The sequence below is a fragment of the Sus scrofa genome, chromosome 1 (genome assembly GCF_000003025.6).
Source record: "Sus scrofa isolate TJ Tabasco breed Duroc chromosome 1, Sscrofa11.1, whole genome shotgun sequence".
NCBI classification, from domain to species: Eukaryota; Metazoa; Chordata; class Mammalia; order Artiodactyla; family Suidae; genus Sus; species Sus scrofa.
Window position 1 is genome coordinate 137,241,379 of NC_010443.5, and position 19,637 is coordinate 137,261,015.

General features: G+C 42.3%; 1 protein-coding gene across 3 annotated transcripts in view; it reads right to left on the reverse strand.

Annotated features, from left to right (window-relative positions):
- The window catches only part of FAM169B (family with sequence similarity 169 member B), a 98,130-nt gene that overhangs the window by 42,308 nt on the left and 36,185 nt on the right, over positions 1 to 19,637 (reverse strand). For all 3 annotated transcript variants that reach the window (XM_005659772.3, XM_021098324.1, XM_021098326.1), the window contains exons 4-5: positions 7,765 to 7,850; positions 3,341 to 3,518 (exon numbers count right to left, since the gene is read on the reverse strand). In XM_005659772.3, the coding sequence (XP_005659829.1) occupies positions 3,341 to 3,518; positions 7,765 to 7,850 (264 nt within the window). The remainder of the gene's footprint in view (positions 1 to 3,340; positions 3,519 to 7,764; positions 7,851 to 19,637) is intronic.

Consider the following 19,637-nt stretch of genomic DNA (forward strand, 5'->3'; position numbering starts at 1 on the left):
AAGAAAAGGCAAAAAGAGAAAAAAAAAAAAAAAAAAAAAAAAAAAGGAACTATATTCAATATTCTGTGATTAAATTGCAATAAAAATATGAAAAAATATTTATATCTCCATATCTAAGTCACTTTGCTGTACAGTAGAAATTATCATAACATTGTAAATCAACCACATATACTTCAATTATTTTAAACTGACTGAACTAAAAGAAGAAAGAGATGAATCCACAGTCATAAAGACTTTTACATACTTATCCCAGAAACTCATAGAATTAGACAAAAAAATTATTAAGAATATAGAAGATCTGAATGACACCATCAATTAGCTTAACCTAACTGACATTTCCAAGACATGAAGCTCAATACCTGCAGAATACACCCTCTTTCAAGTCCATATGTAGTGTCTACCAAGATAAACCATATATGGGACCATAAAATAACTCTTGATAGTTTTCAAAATATTAAAATCTAACAATCTATATTATCCTACTGCAATAGAATTAAGTTGGAAACCAACAAAAAATAAAACATCTAGAATAGCCCGCAAATATCTAGAAATGTAAAACTCACTTTTAAAGAATCCATAGACAAAACCGATCTTATAGTTACCATAGGTGAAACCATTGAGGGGAGGAAAGAATTAGGAGGGTGGGAATAACATATACACACTACTGTATAAAAGGGATGATTAAGAAGAACCTACTGCATAGTATAGGAAAATCTATTTGATAGTTTGCAATAAGCCACATGGGAAAAAAGAATGAATATATTTATATGTATGATTGATTCACTTTGGTGTACACTTGAAACTAATACAACATTGTGAGGCAACTATACTCCAATAATTAAAATTTAATTCTTAAATATTTTAATTTAATTTAAATAATTTAAATTTAAAAAAAGAAAAAAGAACTCATCAAAATCAAAAAGTAAATCTGAAAATATTTTGAACTGAATGATAATGAAAATTGATAAAGTGATAAATTAGACTTCATAAACATTTAAAACTTCTGCTCTTTGAAAAATTATTAAATAAAAATGAAAATGTTTTCAAAATATATATCTCATTAAGAATGGATAGCTATAACATAAAAGGAATCTCACAGCTCAATAATAAAAAAAACAACCCAATAAAAATAGGCAAATATATTTGAACAGACACTTTACCAAAGAAGATCTGTGACCTTCAAAAAAGCACATGAAAACATGATCAATATCCTTAGGAAAATGCAAATTAAAAACAAAATTAGATACTACTTCCCACCTTGCAGAATGACTAAAACTAAAAATACTTACACTACCAAGTATTGGCAAGGATATGGCATGACTGGAACTCTCATACATTGCTGGTAGCAAGGTGTATATAGTTATTCCACGGAAATATTTTCATTCTGTCTCTCCAAAAACAAGCTAATCCCGCAATAGGCAGTAAAAAAATTTTTTTTGATTAGCTGTGTATACCTGAGAAATCTATTTATATAATTTTTCTACTCGTTTGATGTTTTTTAAACTAACGCGATTGTTGAGCAAATAAAAAAAAAATCAGTTCATAGATGAAAACAAGACCTGGTAAACAGCTTCAGAAAACTTTCAACAAATTCATGGAATTCATCAGAAATGAAGAGGAGGCAGAATTCAAGCACCTAGTCTGATCTGTCTCAATTCAACATCTTAATATCCTTCTACTTCAAGGCTCTGGATCTGCCTTGGGAAGAATGAGGCAGCCACAACCAGTCTCAGCTTGACCCTCACAGAACAAAGCCTGAGGTATCATTTCAGTCAAGAGCAACACTACAACTGGTGAGAACAAGGCTAAGCTCTTTCTGCCCCTTAGCTGTGGTTCTCACACAACAGGTTGGGATCTAGTAACAGTTTTAGTTACTATTAGTAGGATGTCCACAGCACAAGTGATTTTGCTACAGATTAAAGACAAGCCATCTGTTAGAAAGTGACAATGAATGAATCTTCTAAGAAAGAGGAATTGCAAAAAGGTTCTCTTCCATTTCTAGTGTTCTCCAGATCCCCTGGTCTATCTAAAATGAAAGACTGAAGACAGAGCACCCCCAAAAGTGAAACTGTACATCAAAATCAAAGAAAAAATGGCTTTACCATGACCCAGGAAGCTGAAGGACACAGGTGCTTCAGCCTCTATGACTGACCTAGCACGTAATTAACTACAAGAGTTGTTTGCATGGGAAACTGGTCATCCCACATCACATTGATGGGAAAAAAAAAAAAGTGGGGAAGGGGAAGAAATGCAGATCAACCCCACTCTGGACAGGTGGGACAACTACACAGTATGAATAGAGCTCAAAACCACAATTGTAGCCTTTTTAGCCCCAGAGGAAAACACTTAAAATTCCAACAACAACCTATCCATGGTGGTATAGGTACTTGGAAATTTTATTTTTGCTAAAAATTTATAACTTTTTAAGAATTAAATGATGGGGCTTGGACTAGTTGGGTCAGAGATGTTGATAGCCTTTCAAAATTAAAGAAACTGGAATTCCTGTTGTGGTACAGAGGAAACAAATCCAACTAGGAACCATGAGGTTGCGGGAACGATCCCTGGCCTCGCTCAGTGGGTGAAAGAGCTGGCGTTGCCATGAGCTGTGGTTGCAGACGCGGCTCAGATCTGATGTTGCTGTGGCTGTGGTATAGGCCAGCAGCTGTAGCTCCAATTGGACTCCTAGCCTGGGAACCTCCATATGCCATGAGTACAGCCCTAAAAAGCAAAGAAAAAAAATTGTTTAATTAAAGTAACTGTTAAAGGAAGCAAAGTTAAAGAAGACTGATTCCTTAGAAAAAATGGTACAAGTTCCACACTCCCTGATGGTCAGAGCCCCTAAAAATAAGTCCCCATGTTTTACCATAACCTTGCTATCGTGGCCGACCTCCCTCCCTCTCTTCTGAGGTAATGTCTATAAATCTTGGCATCCAGTGTGCTTTTGTACCACATGTCAGCTATTAGCAATGGTATTTTTCCTGACAACTAATTGGTAACATTAAAGAGAAGAAATGAAAAGCATTGTGCTTGCAAAGCTATCTTACCCACTAATGGCAACAAGTATTTTACAGGGGACATGCTAGGGAATCAAAGGGACATGCTGAATTGTTACCCTGTTGGCCAAGAAAACAAGAAATGTGGTGAAAACGAAATCCATACCTTGTGTTTATTTACATGACAGCTGAATGAGTGATACCCCAGTGGCAGAAGATTCTCTCCAAATAAATGCTTGTGCTCAGGGAGTCCTCCGAGGCAGGCAGATATCTAGGGGCCTTCCTCAGAGCCAGAAGTGGCAAGGCTCCCCCCCCCCCGCCCCGCCCCACAGCCGTGTGTCCCTTACCTTTCATTTTGATTGTGTAAAATCCAACAGCTGCTCCATCTCTCCACAGAATTTTAGCCTCCTCCTTCACGGAGTGAGGTAAAAAAAACATGTCATCATCATCCAAATTCCTCTCCAATCTTCCAAAAATAACGACGTTCAGAATGAAAAGCACAATCCTTTCCCCAAATGACTGAACCTTTGAAGGAAAAACAGAAAGGAACAGCTAGTGAGACGAGAGAGGAAAATCAGACACAATAAACTCTACACTTGGAATAGATCCACGCAATGGGGGCCAGGTGTGCATTCCACCACCACACAAACCTTCTCACACTCAAGAGCCAAAATGTGGATCATAGCTTCTCACAGAGGTTTTAACACCCCTGACCTTTCACACCAACTGGCCTCCAGGAGCAAGGGGCCTCCTGGGTCTCCAGGGCCCCAGATGTGGAATGTGAGGAAACAGAACCATCAGTCACTTGCCAGTGAAACAAGGTTGCCTCCAGGAAGCCACCTCTGCAGAAGCACCAGATGTGTCCAGAAATAAACCCAATCTGCCTTTTTTTTTTTTTTTTTTTCCCCTTTTTAGGGCCAGACCTACAGCATATGGAAGTTCCCAGGCTAGGGGTCAAATCTGAGCTGTAGCTGCTGGCCTATGCCACAGCCACAGCAACACAGGATCCGAGCCTCATCTGTGACCTACACCACAGCTCATGGCAACACCAGATCCTTAACCCACTGCGCAAGGCCAGGGATTGAACCCACATCCTCATGGAAACTTGTCAGATTCGTTTCCACTGTGCCACAATTGGAATTCCTCCAATCTGCCATTTTTAACAACAGTTCCATAATTCTGACCCTCAGAGGGAAGGCAAATCATGGGAGATTATTATTGGTGTAGCTGTTACACCAAGAGCAACTGATTTTCAGTGACTTATGACAGATTTTGAGTGCACACTGGAGTCGCAATCCCAGAGAATTACTGGGATTCAAGGCCCAGCCTGTCCTAAGGTTGCAAGACAGAACTGCCCCTCACCCACTGAAGTATCATGACAGTTGAGGAAAATACACTGTGGTCAAGGTCCGGACCACACAGAGCTTAATCATTAACAGGTCACAACGACTTCCATCTCCTGCCTGTTCAGATTCTCTGCATTTGTAGAGCCTAAATGGCAAAGACGTGGCATACATAGAGGCCTCCCATTTCTGCTCCCACAGTAGACATGGCTAATCCATCACTGCTCGTGGTGGCTGAGCCTGGATATGGTCTCAGAATCCTACTAAATGCAGTCCTCCAGACAACCACAAGCAACCACTAAAATGAGGCACTTGAGATGAAACCAATCAGCTAGTGACAAAGTGCCAGTATTGGTTTATTAGATTTTACTCTGATGACACTGCCATGTGACAGCCTAATGGGGTGGATGTTTGTTGCCCCATCCCAGGCAGCACCACAAGACCTTGACCTGGGCTGACACTGCCACCCCCAAATACCATTCAGTTCTCACCACCCACTGAACTTGATTTGGCTGCTACTGTTTATAGGAAATTAAAGCTCAAAGAGGGTAAGCAATTACATATATTGATTTCCCTGCCCTGTTCCCAAGAAGAATTAAGATAGTTGAATGAGGCCTCTGAGAAGGCAGGCAGGTTTGAAATACCATGTCAAGACTTCTAAGTCCCAGGTCAGTGTGCCAACTGCAGCCCAGCCAGCAGCTTCCTTCTGTGTTTTCATCCATCAGAGCTTGGGGAAAAGGAAATCTGATACAAATATGAATGCTTGGTTTCATAATTAATACTTGACCCTTAAATATTTATTATTGTCATTATCAGCAGCAGCATCACCATCACCATCACTATCATCATCATTTGTGGGCATGACTTCTCAGTCCAGATTTGCTGTGAGATCTTAAGCAACTCACACCCCTTTCAATCTCAGTTTCCACCACTGGTCAAGGGAGAAGACGGCCTCAGTGGTCTCTCAAACAGTTGTATGTATTTCAAATGCTCCAACAATAAAAAATAAGCCAGCTTGCAGCATTCTAGCAAATGGCAAAAAAGTGTTTAGTGCCAATAAACTTATTAATTGGCCCTGAATGCAAAATATTTCACTTTCATCTGGAGCCAAATCTTAGATGAGAAAAAGATTTTTAAAAACCACAGCAGCCTAACTCTGAGAAGCCATCCCAATTTTGTATCTCAGACAGTAGCAGCCAAATCAAATTCAGACTTTAAGAATAACTAGCTCATCACAAAACTCGAGGGGTGTGATGTGGGAGGTTATATTTTTCAACTCATAAAACTAAAAAGTTCAGAGGCAAGCCAGAAAAGAAAAACGGATTGCATCTGGCAGAAGGGAAATATCCAATCAAAAACTGGCAGGAGAAAAAAGAAGAAGAAGAAAATGCACTTAATTTGTCCAATTTCATTACAGGGGGAGAAAAATGGGTGACATGTGATTCTGACTTAGAAACATTTCTGAAAACATAAAACCAAGATCCAGTTCTAATGCGTCAATTAGGACCACTAATTATGTTAACAGAACACTACAGTTCTTTTGTTTTTTTGGTAATTTGTGAAGAAGAGTTGGCTAAGAAACAGAATGTAATTAAAAGAAAAAAGTCAAGACCCCAAGTTCTATAAATGGAGAGGGTAAGTCTCCCCCACACACAGCTGGGGCAGATGGAGGTTTACAACATGGTTCACCAAGTGGAATTAACATCCAAGCTTCTTTCTGTTCACAACACAGGCCACATTTTCAGAAAATGTGAACATTTTCCTCATCTAAACTTAAAAGAATTGATACAAGAAGGAAGTGACCACTCTTGTTCTAAAAAAAAAAAAAAAAAATTGTTTAAAGAGCAAATCATACACATGCGATGTGAGTGTTAGCTTACACTGTGGTGGTAGTCATTTTGCAGTATATCACTGTATTAAACCAACGCATTGTACACCTTAAACTTCCACAACATTAAATGTCAATTCCATATCTCAATAAAGCTGGGAGAGAAACAAACTTGAGAAAGACAACCCATTAATTGGGGGAAAATACTTGCAAATCATATATGCAATAAGGATTTGCATCTAGAACATGAGGCGTTCCTGTTGTGGTTCAGCGGTAACGAACCTAACTAGTACCCATGAGGGCTCAGGTTCAATCCCTGCCCTAGATCAGTGGGTTAAGGATTTGGCATTTCTGTGGGCTGTGGCATAGGTCACAGACAAAGCTTGGATCCTGTTTTGCTCTGACCATGGCTATGGTGCAGGCTGGCCTCTACAGCTCCCATTCAACCCCTCACCTGGGAACTTCCATATACTGCGAGAGTATATGAAAAACTCTTACAACTCAACAGTAAAAAGTCAAATAACCCAATTTAAAAGTGGTCTAATGATTTTAATAGATATCCCCCCCCCGGAAAGAATATAAAAATGGCCAAAAAGCACATGAGAAGATGCTCAACTTTCTTAACCACAAAGATCCCTCACTCTTGCCATCCTAGGTCTCTACTTTATAGCTGCTCTACAAAAGTCATAGTGCTTCAAAGAGCAAATCATACAAAGAGCAAAACCACCAGGTCTGCTATCAGAGAGACTAGAGTTTGTGTCCAATTAAATCACTTACTGTGTGGCTCAGTTTCAACTGCTTCATCTCTAGAACAAATACCTTAAAGATTCTGAAATCAGATAATCCCTGTAAAAAGTCTAGGTAATACTAGTATCTACTAACACAATATCTAACTCACAGTAAGTACCAATAAACATTATTGGAATGCAATAAACAGGACTTCCCCACACACTAGAGAGATGATGTAGATTAAAGTTTTAAAATTAAGATGGGAGAGGCCACTCAGGAAGGTAAAAGAGGTTTACCAATAGCCAGGCATCTATTGCATATATCCAGTTACTACTATTTTCCTTGCTGGCAAGGTGTTAAAGATTGAACTGTGCCCCCTCCCCAAAGATGTAAAAGTCCTAATCCCCAGTACCTAGGAACATGATTTATTTGGAAATAGGGTCTTTGCCAATGATCACATCAAAATGAGGTCATTAGGGTGGGCCCTAATCCAGCATGACTGGTGTCCATATAGAAAAGCGGAATTTGGACACAGGCACAGAGACAAGAGGATGCGAAGACTCAGGAAGACCACCACCGATTTACCAGGGAAGCCAGAGGCCACCAGAAGTTAGGAGAGAGGCCTGGAACAGATTCTCCCTTGCAGCCCTTGGAAGACACCAACCCTGCCAACACCTTGATTTTGGACTTGTAGTTTCTGGAACTGGCAAATAATACATTCCCGTTGTTTAAACTGCCAAGCATGTGGCACTTCATTACGGCAGTCCTAGAGAACAAACCCACCGGGAAAGACAGCTTTAAATTATTAACATAAGCATGCTGACCTTTAAAACATGTTTTGCAATAGCCACTTAAATTCTCAATGCCTCACCTTCATCAGACCTTCTCTGGCAGGATCAGAGGTTCTTAGGACATCCTCGGTGGTCCACCAAGACCCCTTCATGTAAACAGCCACAACTAAAGAGAAAACCAAGAGAAAATGATGATGTACACACAGCCAGCCAGTCACTAAAGGGGCAGTTTGAGCAGCATGCAGCCACTGTCAAGGTACAAAGGAAAGGTGATGTGTGGGAAAAGCAGGTGATATTTCTAGAGCTGAGGTGGCTGAGAGCACTGATCCAGACTGATCACTCTCACCTAAACAGACTTCCCAGGTGTCTGCAGAGATGAGCTCTCATGGACTCCAATGCAGGATGTACCTCAGTGGTGAAGGGCACAGAGGACTACACATCCAGGCTGACAAATTCAGTGGGTGAGAATTAACTTTTTGTTTCAAAGTCCAGTTATATGACACAACTTTGAACTCTGTAAATTTAGTCAAACCCACCAGCATTATCTAAACACATCGAATGAACTATCTTCTCATCACCCTTGGTGTTGGTCTTGGCACTGGTTTCTTTTATATGCCTTTCTTTCATTCTTACAATGAAACTGTCATTTGCATTTTTTTGAGGATGCTGACATTCTGAGATGGGAAGGCAACCAGCCAGGAGAGCTGAGGTCATGTTCAGCCCTGGGCCACTGGACTCCAAGTTAAGTGCTCTTTCCAAGAGGCTGGAGATGGGTCAGCTGTTAGAAACAGGGCCAATCATGCAGGGATGGTGGGGAGGGGGGGTCTTTAGGTAAGACTTGGGCTGGGACCTGCAGGAGAGGAAGGGCAGAGACCTCCCTCCTAACCCTCTCACACCCTGCCCTCATCTAGATAGTCACCTCTAGACAGGCCATTGATGCCACCCACTCTGAGTCTGGACATGTGTCCTGCTGCTTAGTAGAGGTGATCCTAGAACACCCCCAACCTCTCCAAGTCCCAGACTCCTCAGGTGTGGAACACCCAGCACAGGGCATAGATGTAGAAAGCACTCAGCATCTACTAATTAACACAACAGCCCCCCCCCTTTTCGTGTTACTGTCACCTCCCCACATTGCACCTGCTGCCTCAGGACAGGATCCATGCCCTCCTCTCCATCCCGAGAGGCAGGCTGGTCCAGGCCACCATCATCTGCACAGGTGAGTGTGACAGCACCCCATCTGGTTCCCTGCCCCAGTCTCTCCTGCCAATCCATCCTTCCTGAGCTGCAACTCCAAAGGCAAATCCAGTCATACCCCAGCTTTTTATCTCTCGGCTGGGCCACCCTCCTCTCCTTGTATAAGAACTACATTTTAAACTAACGTTACTTTGGTTGTTTTCTGATACCTTTTTTTAAAGACTATTTATTATGGAAGTTTTAGGTTCACAGCCAAGTGGAGAGAAAGGTACAGACATTTCCCATACTCACCCATAATACACACACACAGCCTTGCCTGCGATTAATATCCCTTGCCAGAGTGGTACCTTTGTTACAACTGATGGACCAACACTGACATATCATAATCTCCCAAAATGTGTAACTTATGTGCTTTACTCTCCCCCCCCCCACTTTTATGGCTGTCCCTGCAGCATATGGAAACAAGCAAGATCATTAACCCACTGCGCTACAGCGGGAACTCCATGATTCACTCTTAGTGCTATACATTTTACGGGTTTGGACAAATGTATCCATCACTATGGCATCACATAGGATGTTTTCACTGCCCTAAAAACTCTTTGCACCTGTTCATCCCACCTCACCACCCCCCTGGCAACCACTGATCTTTTTGCTGCCTCCACAGTTTTGCCTTCTCCAGAAAGTCATATAGTTGAGTCATACAGTAGGCAGTCTTTTCAGATCAGTTTCTTTCCTTTAGTGAAATGCATTTAAGGTTCTTCCATATCTTTTCATGGCCTGGTAGCTCAAAATTCTTTTCAGCCCTGTATTCAGTGTTAAAACATTCCATTGTCTAGATGTACCACAGTTTGGTTCTCCTCTGGTATCTTTTTATACCCCTTTTATTGCCATTTTTATACCTGCTTCTCAAGCCAGGTATCTGAGCCCCAGGGGTTCAGAAGCCACAAGATTAAAAAAGATGCATCTTTCCAGTCAAATCTTTTTAGCTGAAGAGCTAAGGGAAAATGAAAACAGAGTACAAAGCAACAGTCACTTGAACATTTAATATAAGGCTTAAGACTTTAAAACAAATCTTGTGGGGCTATCCAGTTAAGCTACCACCACCTTCTTCCCTATTTTTCTCTGCTCTTTGAGGAGCTTTAATAGAAAACCCTGTGAAGACCAGGCTTGACTTTAGCTTGTTATTAGCACTATCTCTGCACAGCCAGCCCCTCCTCTCCAAAGACCAACAGCATCTAATTCACTGTCAGTTTCACATCATTGGTGAATTTTGTCATCTCCAACATCAGTTCCAAACTGATAGAAAATAGGGCTGACTGAGAAAGAAGGGCCACTTAAATGCTTGACATCTGCCTTCATTTATTTGACGAAATTCATGTTCCAAATGGCACCTACCAGAACTTACAGGAGACTTACAAAGCCAAAAGGATTATTTTCCTGCTTAACAAGGTGAATCAATAAAAGATGTTCAATTTACTAATATGGTGTATTTACTGTAATACAGATGTTTCATTTACTAAGACAGTCTCGGGAAATGTGTTATGATTTGATGTTTGTGGGGTGCCTTGCAAGTTTCACAGTGCACTGCAGGGCATTAATTAGCCACACAAGTTGTCACAAAATAGATTGATTTTTTTTTTTTTCAGAACTAGTCTTAAGCTGCTGAGTATACATAACAATGAAGGTGAAATCCGATCAAATTTAACAGGCCTAAAATGAATTGCCCTCAGAAACAATTCTCAAAAAATAGCATCAGCTTTCCAAAGGACAGCAGCTTTTGATCGGAAAAGCATGCAGACTAGTCAAGAGGAAACATGCAGGAGGAATGAGGGCAGAGCCCTTGGAGAGAGGCTGTTTCCAGCTCAGCAAGAACCAGAAGACCGATTCTAGGGGACCAACAGGCACTGTAGAGCCAGCTTTGGGGCTTCACTTCTGAGACCCTGGAGCAGCAAGCTCTGAGAGTTAGAAAGTGGAAACTGCACATACGTAGTTTTAAAAGAAAAATTCACTCCTAATCAGTGCCCACTGGCTCTCCGCCATCCAGGATCTGGGAGACTGGACACCAGCCCAAGACTGAGCAGTGGTAATGGCAGTCAACAGGGCATTGGAGATTAAAGACCAGCTCCACTGCATGGATTTAATTCCCCTAAGCTTTCGGAGTGACAGGTGACCACAAAGAAGATGCCAGTAGTGAATTTTATTCTATGACACCCTAAGGCTTCCTAAACAAGTTACGACAGAGAGGTCCCTAAGGCTGGCTCCCAGGAGCTTGGCTTCATCAAGGCTCAGCAGGATTAACTGAATTCAACTACCTGGGGCTGAGTCCCCAAATGCATGGTCCTGTCCCAGGTCCCCAGAGGCTAATGACTAAGTCTCCATCCTTGCCACTGGGAGTTAGTGGCCTGTAGAGAAGAGAGAGCTAAATAAACTGCTACAACATAGGGCAAGATATAATAGGCATTGGAATCAAGCTGGGAGCCAAAGTGTCCAGAGGACCCGGAGGAGAGGCCAGTTCTTCTGAGGAGACTGGGGAAGCATGCCCAGTTAGCCAGCTCAGATTCTGGATGGCTGAATAAGCATTCAACAGGCAGAGGTGACAGATGAGGACTGCAGGCAGGTAACCCATGAGCAGGGGCACAGAGCCTTACAAGGCCAAGGCCACATCAGTGCACCCCAAGCAGTGGGGGTAACTGGGCAAGGCTTAAACAAGGGAAAGACGAGCTGCAAACAACAATTACAGCAAGGCTACAGAATACAAAGCAATTATACAAAAGCCCATCACTTTCCTATATGCCAGCAATAAGCAACTAGAATTTGAAATTAAAAACATAATACCAGGAGTTCCCTTTATGGCTCAGCTGGTTAAGGACCTGACATTGTCTCTGTGAGGATGTGGGTTGGATCCCTGGCCTTGCTCAGTGAGTTAAGGATCCAGCATTGGTGCAAGCTGTGGCATAGGTTGTAGGTGCAGCTCAGATCCAGTGTTGCCATGACGTAGATTGCAGCTGCAGTTCTGATTTGATCCCTAGCCTGGGAACTTCCCTATGCTGCAAGTGCAACCCTAAAAAAAAAATAAAATAAAATAAAAAACACAATACCAAAAATTAAATACTTAGGCTTAGACAGAATAAAATACTTAGATTTATACAATCTAACAAAAATGTGTAAGAGCTATAGGAGGGAAATTACAAAACTCTAATGAACAAAATCAAAGAACTAGCAAAACAAAGAGATACTCTCTGTTCTCAGATAAGAAGCCTCAACACTGTCAAGATACCAGTTCCTCCCAGCACGATCTATAAATTCAATGCAATGCCAACCAAAATCCCAACAAGATACTTCATGGATTTCATCAAACTGACTCTAAAGTTTAGAGAGAAGCAAAAGACAATGATAAAAGAAAACTATTTGGAAGACTGACACTACCCAATTTCAAGACTTACTCTAAAGCTACAGTAACCCAACAGCATGGTATCAGTGAAAGAACAGGCATATCAGTGGAACAGAATGGAGAGTCCAGAAAAAGACCCATGTAAATGCAGTCAACTTATATCAGTCAACTTCGACAGGGGAGCAAAGGCAAAACAATGGAACAGAGACAGCCTTTTCAACAAGTGATGCTGGAATCCACACACATAAAAATGAACCTCTACCCAGATCCTCCACTCTTCACAGACATCATTTCAACAAACATAAACCAGTGCCAACACACAGGAAGACGACAGAAAGCAGTTTAGATGCAGCCCTCTGGACCTGGTGTAGGGAGAAGACAGAACGCAGACTCAAGTCAGTTCAGATTCCTGCTTCTCCAGTTACCAGCTGCGTGACCTTCACTCCCCTGATCCAGCCTTGAGTCTCCCACCTGTCATATGGAGCCCACGAGATCCTCTCACCTGGCCACAATGCAGGAAACGACTCACTTCACCAAACTGCTTTGCCCAAAGTATCTGAAGCTTTTCAATGGTTTCCCAAAACTTCCTCTACCTGCTTCAAGGGTTGCTCTGGGATTCTAAGGAAATATGAAAAGCCCTTTTGTTGTTTGCTGGCTTTTGTCAGCAGAAACAATGGAAGCTGCTTGCTAACATAACACTCCGCCTCTGTCTGGGAGCTCCCTCTCCGAACTTTCTGCTCTGGTTTGCATGGAAATGCCTGTCTTTCTTTCTCAGCTTGATCACTGCCATTCCGCCTGCCCCCTCCCAACACAAGTGGGGACACGTTCCTACATACCACATTTGCTCACCACTATTTTATTTCCATCAGGAGTGTTAAGCCGACCTGGCTTTCTCCTCCCAAGGTGGTGGGGCCATATCATGCCTGATCAAGGCACAGAATATAACCTGCCCATAACCTCCCAATAAGATTTCTAAACATTTGACCCTGCCTAAGATTTCTTAATGGAGCTAAATCCTATTTTTTTTTTTTACTTAAATACTTTTTAAATATATGCATCTTATTTTTGAGAATAGTTTTAGATTTATAGAAAAGTTAAACAGAAAGTACACAGACTTCTCATATACCCTGTCTCTCCCCTCCCCCCATGCCCATACCCCCACCCACAGTTTCCTCTGTTATTAACATCCTGCATGGGTGTTCTGTATTTGTTGTAATTAAAGAGCCAATGTTGATAAATTAACTAAATTCTCTACATTTGGGGTCACTGTGCTGTATAGTTCTGAGTTTTGACAAATGCACAGAGTCATGTACTGTACAGAATAGTACTGCCCTAAAATCCCCTGTGTTCCCCTATTCACGCCCTCTGGCCTCAAAGCCCTGGCTACCACTTACCCTTTCACTGTCTTTATAGCTTTGCTTTCTCTGGAATGTCATGTATTTGGGATCATACAGTACATAGTCTTTTCAGACAGACTTCTTTCACTTAGCAATATGCATTTGAGATTCCTCAGTGTCTTTCTATGGCTTGAGAACTCTTTTTTTTTTTTATTAAAGTGTAGTTGACTTATAATGTTGTGCCAATTTCTGCTGTACAAAAAGTGACCTAGTCATATATATATATACATTCTCTTTCTCATATTATCTTCCATCATGTTCTATCCCAAGAGATTGGATATAGTTTCCTGTGCTATACAGTAGGACCTCATTGCGTATGCATTCTAAATATGAAAGTTTGCATTTACTAACCCAAAACTCCCATCCATCCCACTCCCTCCCCCATCCCTTTTGGCAAACCTAAGTCTGTTCTCTATGTTTGTAAGTCTGTTTCTGTTTTGTAGATAGGTCCATTTGTGTCATATTTTATTTTATTTAGTATTATTATCATTATTATTATTTTGCTTTTTAGGGCCACACCCTCAGCAAATGGAGTTTTCCCAGGCAAGGGGTCCAATCAGAGCTGTAGCTGCTGGCCTACACCACGGCCACAGCAACATCAGATCCAAGCTGTGTCTGCAACCTACACCACAGCTCATGGTAACACTGGATCCTAATCCATTGAGTGAGGCCAGGGATGGAACCCTCAATCTCATGGTTCCTACTCAGATTCGTTTCCACTGTACCATGACAGGAACTCCATTTCTGTCATATTTTAGATTCTACATGTAAGTGACGAGGATGTCCACTCTCACCACTTCTATTCAACATAGTATTAGAAGTCTTAGCCACAACAATCAGACAAAAGAAAAAAGAAAAGAAAAGTATCCAAATTGGAAGAGAAGAGGTAAAGCTGTCACTATACGCAGATGACAAGATTCTATACATAGAAAACCCTAAGGACTCCACACAAAAACTACTTGAACTGATAAACGAATTCAGCAAAGTTGCAGGATACAAGATTAATATTCAAAAATCAGGGAGTTCCTGCTGTGGCTCAGCAATAATGAACCTGACTAGGATCCATGAGGATGTGGGTTCAATCCCTAGCTTTGCTCAGTGGGTTAAGGATCCAGCATTGCCATGAGCTGTGAGTGTAGGTCACAGACACGGCTCTGATCCTGCCTTGCTGTGGCTGTGGTGTAGGCTGGCAGCTGCAGCTCTGATTAGACTCCTAGCCTGGGAAGTTCCCTATGCCTTGAAAAAAAATAGCTGCATTTCTGTTTACTAACAATGAAATATGATAAAAGGAATATTTAAAAAATACCTTTTAAAACTGCACCAAAAATTAAAAGAAAATACGTAAGAATAAACCTGACCAAAGAGGTGAAAGACTTATATGCTGAGAACTATAAATCATTAATAAAGGAAATTAAAGAGGATTCAAAGAAATGGAAAGCTATCTCATACTCCTGGATTGGAAAAATTAATATTGTTAAAATGGCCATACTACCTAAAGAATCTGTAGATTTAATGTGATCCCTATCAAATTGCTCATGACATTTTTCACAGAACTAGAACACACAATCCAAAAGCTTATATGAAACCATAAAAGACCCAGACTTGACAAAGCAATCCTGAGGAACAAAAACCAAGGAGGAGGCATAACTCTCCCAGACTTCAGACAATATTACAAAGCTACAGTAATCAAGACAGTGTGGTACTGGTATAAAAACAGACATATGGATCAATGGAACAGAATAGAGAGCCCAGAAATTATCTCAGATACCTATGGTTAATTAATCTTTGACAAAGAAGGCAAGAATATAAAATGGGAAAGACAGTTTCTTTACCAAGTGGTGCTGGGGAAACTGGACAGCTGCCTGTAAATCAATGAAACTAGAACACACCCTCACCCATGCACAAAAATAAACTCAAAATAGCTTAAACACTTAAACATAAGACAAGACACCATAAAACTCCTAGAAGAGAACACAGGCAAAATATTCTCTGACAGCAACTGTGCAAATGTTTTCTTAGGTCAGTCACCAAAGCAACAGAAATAAAAACAAAATAAACCAATGGGACCTAATCAAACTGACAAGCTTTTGCACAGCAAAGGAAACCATAAACAAAACAAAAAACAACCTACGGAATAGGAAAAAATAGTTGCAAACCATGCAACCAATAAGGGTATAATCTCCAAAATATATAAACAACTCATCCAACTCAACAACAAAAAAACAAACAAACCAATTAAAAAATAGGCAGAAGACCTAAATAGACATTTCTCCAAAGAAGAAATATGGGTGGCCAGTAGGAACATGAAAAGATGCTCAACATCACTAATTATTAGAGAAATGCTAATCAAAACTATGATAAGATACCACCTCACACACCTCAGAATGGCCATGATAAATAAGTCAACAAATAACAAATGCTGGAGAGGGTGTGGAGAAAAGAGAACCTTCCTATACTGTTGGTGAGAATGTAAATTGGTACAACCACTATGGAAAACAGTATGGAGATTCCTCAGAAAACTAAATATAGAATTACATATGATCCAGCAATCCTACTCCTGGGTATATATCCAGACAAAACTACAATTGAAAAAGATACATGTACCTATATGTTCATAGCAGCATTACTCAAAGTAGCCAAGACATGGAAACAACCTAAATGCCCATCAACAGATAAATGGATTAAGAAGATGTGGTACATATATACAATGGAATACTACTCAGCCATAAAAAAGAACAAAATAATGCCATTTGCAGCAACATGGACACAACTAGAGAGTATCATACTAAGTGAAGTAAGTCAGAAAGAGAAAGACAAATTCCATACAATATTTAAATATTCTTAGTTAATCAATAAATAAAACAATTGTTTTTTAAAAGGCAGTGTGATTTGTCTACAGGATGGCAGAGGGAGAGCTGGTTGTCACCTGTCACCTTGGATGGATGGGCTGCAACAGTGGGGAGCTGTCCTGAGAAGGGCTTTGAGGCTACTATCCAGCTCAGCAAGGAGGAGCACTGTGACAGATGGTGACATTCATGAGGAGGACAGAGGTGCATATGGCTGTGCTTGCTGTCCCTCATCACCTGCCCAGCACAGAGGACAGGGGACATGGCACAGTGGCTTAGGACCCTCCAGAGGTCACAATTCTGAAGGACATGGTACTCATTCAACCCCCATGCTGAGAGGCTACTATGGGCAGAGCACAGGCTAAATCCACTTGAGGAATTAAATTTAAACTCTAGCTTAAGACACTTAGAACTTGGAGGAGGAGAGTGGGCCTGGTCACAGAGGCCCTGGAAGCCATACTCTGGAGACCACTGGTAGCCACCATGATTCAAAGGGGGAGATGAACATGACCCAATTACTGTGTTAAAGTAATGACATCCACCAGAGCTATAGGTCCAACAACCCACTGAGTGGCTGGCTGACCCTTTTGTTCAGAGGAGGCTCTGAAGGATTAAGATAGTCAAGGTCATATGCTTATAAACAGCAGCACTGGGACTGGATGTGAACTGGGTCCCAGTCATTCCACAGCCCCTGGTCTAAGCACTATGCTCCAGGTGAATAATGGACAGAGAGACAAGGGGATAGAGCTGGGCCCAGGCCCCAAAAAGGCCAGCAGAGTAGGGAAGACAAAGATGAGACAGAGATGAGGAGGGGACAAGCCAAGACACCGAGGAGAAAGAATTGCCAGCAGAGAAAGTCTTTAATAGAACAAATCTCCTTTTGTACTTTGGGGAGGGGAGGGAGGCTGCCATTTATTCAGCAAACACTGACAAGTATCAGGCACTATACTTGGCACTAGAGATCCAGGACAGAAGACACCGCCCAGCAGGAGCAAGACAGGCCACCAGGCCGTGACCACACATACCATGACCAGTGCCTAAGATGTGAACAGCATCAGGCACCCACCTGGGGCTGTGTCTTCATCCATTCACACTGCCGTGACAAAATACCACAGTCTGGTGGCTTATAACAACAGAAATTTATTTCTCACACTTCTGGAGGCTGGAAGTCTGAGATCAGGGTACTAGCATGGTCAGGTTCTGATGACAGCCCTCCTGGACTGCAGATGGCCAACTTCTCACTGTGTTCTTCTGTGACAGAAAGGGCAAGGGAGCCCTCTGGGGTCTCTCTGATAAGGGCACTAATCCTACTCAAGAGGGCTCCACCCTCATGACCTAAGCAGCCCCCAAAGGCCCCACATCCCAACCTCATCACATGGGCTTAGGATTTCAACATATAAATTTGGCAGGGGACACAAACATTCAGACCATAGCTGGCTGTCTAGGAGAGCTGAGGCAGAGTTCCAAGAATAGGCCTGAGCCAGACTGGACTCCAGTGCTGGGGGCTCTGGGGACCAGGTTGAGGTAATGACTTCGAAATGAGTCTCCGGGGGAGTCTAATCAATGACAGACATGATTGGAGCAATGGTTTACAAAGCAGGTGAGGCTGGAGGCAGGGAGGACAATGGGAGGCTGTGATGATCCCACCAGGAAGTGTGGAGGGGCTGAGTGCAACAATCATGCTGGATGGGAGGAAGATCCTCAGGGGGGCAAAAAAGACCACCTGTGAATCAAACTGGCCCAAAGGCAGAAGAGAGGGGGCAGGCAGGAGTGGCAGTGGGCAACCAAGCTTGAGCAGGACAGAGGTGCTTTCACCAGCAGGAAGTGAGAACAAGGAGGAGGTGTGAGGGTTTCAGTTCTGAAATGCTTGTTAGAGACAGCAAGGTCAGGGTGGCCATCCAAATACACAGCCCAAGCTGAGCAAAGAGACAGAGAAAGTCCATACCCCATATTACAGAGGAACCAAGGAGGCTGAGTGCACATGTGCCTGAGAGTGCATGCCTGCACATGCACATGCACACACACCTTATCTCCCCACACTAACTTCAAGTTGTTCATGTACTGGCCCATGGTTTATACTTCTCCAATCACAACTGAAGGAGCTTCAGGCTCTCCTGTTGCTCCCCACCCACCTCCCCCAGTCGCTTTCCTGGAGTCTAAGCCACCATTGCCCCATTACAAATCTAAAAAATATGTAATCCCCCCCCCTCAAAAAAAGAGCACAGTTAAACCAAAGTGACAGGTCATCTTCCCCAAAGCAAAATACATGTAGGAAAAAAATAATGCTGAAAAGTTCTGGCAGGGGAGAGCACATAAACACATTCCAAGGCATTGCATGACTTTTATGCAACATTGACTGAGCTGGTCAATAATTTAAGGGGAGGGGAAAAATCCTCAAGTTGACATAGCAACTGTCACATCGCATTACTCGGGCTACCATTTCCATACAGATGTCTTCCTTAAAGGAAAACACTTCCCCAGATGCCCTGTGAACTTGGGCGCCTCTTTGCCATGGAGAAAGAAACATCTGGTTTGCAGTATATTTGCCTCAGCCTCTCTGTGGTTCTCAGGCCTTTCTGGCCTTAAGCAATTTTGTTTTCATAAGTCGAGATTTTAACTCAAGGAAGTTGGGGTGAGATGGGGTGCCTGGATCCTGAGGCACAGCTGGACAGCCAGGTGTTAGAGGCAGAAAAGAAACCCACACCAGGGCTGGTCTACCTAGGAAAGGCATCCCTTTTGCGGCAGGGCAGGGGGAGGCTACACTCAGAATTTACCAGGCCAGGGATTGAACCCAAGCCACAGCAGTGACAACACTGGATCTTTAACCCACTGAGCCACCAGGAAAGTCCTAGGAAAGAAAATCTTAAAATCACAGGCTCCACCAAGGCAAGCACACTGAGTTTCTCAGGGCAGAGAGATGCGGACAGCCCAAGCTGTAGCAGTAAAACCCTCGAAGAAGCAGCCCGGCCCCTGGACAATGGCTTCATCCTTGACACAGAATATTTTCCTCGGGGTGTCTCTGTCTTCCAAATACCATTAGTCCCTTGGTAAGAACGAAATGTCTTTGTTTGTTTGTGGGATGCTGTTTTTCCCTATATTGAAATCCAACTCACAGTAAGTGCCGT